General features: G+C 65.6%; 1 protein-coding gene across 1 annotated transcript in view; it reads right to left on the bottom strand.

The window, feature by feature from the left end:
* Positions 1-286: 286 nt before the first annotated feature.
* LOC103807202 (heat shock factor protein 1-like) overlaps positions 287-541 on the bottom strand; it is a gene marked incomplete at its 5' end in the record, with an annotated part of 5878 nt that continues 5623 nt past the window's right edge. The window contains one exon of the mRNA XM_009079922.1: positions 287-495. Coding sequence (XP_009078170.1) covers positions 287-495 — 209 coding nt within the window. The remainder of the gene's footprint in view (positions 496-541) is intronic.

Here is a 541-nt window from a genome sequence, read left to right as displayed (position 1 = left end):
GATCAGACCAGGGAAGCCCTCCCAGTGCCTGGAGCAGACCAGGTCAGGCTCTCCCAGTGCCCCTGGAGCAGGGAAGCTCTCCCAGTGCCTGGATCAGACCAGGTCAGGCTCTCCCAGTGGAGCAGGTCTGGAACACCTCGGCGCAGACCCACACGGATCCTCGCGGTGCCGAGGGTCGGAGCTCCAATGTCTGTGCCAAGCAGGAGGTGCTGGCACTTCCCTTAGTGCCTCCTCCTTCCTCCTCCTCCTCCTCCTCCTCCTCCTCCTCTCCAGGCCTGCCCAGGCCTTAGGAGATGGCAGGGTCCTTGGGCTTGGGCTGCTCAGTCCCGGCCAGGAGGGACACGGTGGGATCCTCCGCGTACTCCGCGTCGCCGTCCGTGAAGTAAGGACCTTCTCCCAGCTCGAAGAAGATGGGAAGGTCCCCAGTGCCCACGTCCACGGCGCTGGAATCCACCAGGAACAGGGGCTGGGCCGTGTAGTGCACCAGCTGCTTCCCTGCAGGGAGAGGGAGCCATGCTGGGAGCACTGGGATGGGCCGGGG

This window comes from Acanthisitta chloris, unplaced genomic scaffold (assembly GCF_000695815.1).
Source record: "Acanthisitta chloris isolate BGI_N310 unplaced genomic scaffold, ASM69581v1 scaffold30098, whole genome shotgun sequence".
Classification (NCBI taxonomy): domain Eukaryota; kingdom Metazoa; phylum Chordata; class Aves; order Passeriformes; family Acanthisittidae; genus Acanthisitta; species Acanthisitta chloris.
The sequence above is the reverse complement of the archived record's forward strand: the minus strand, read 5'-3'. Positions and strand labels throughout refer to the sequence as shown.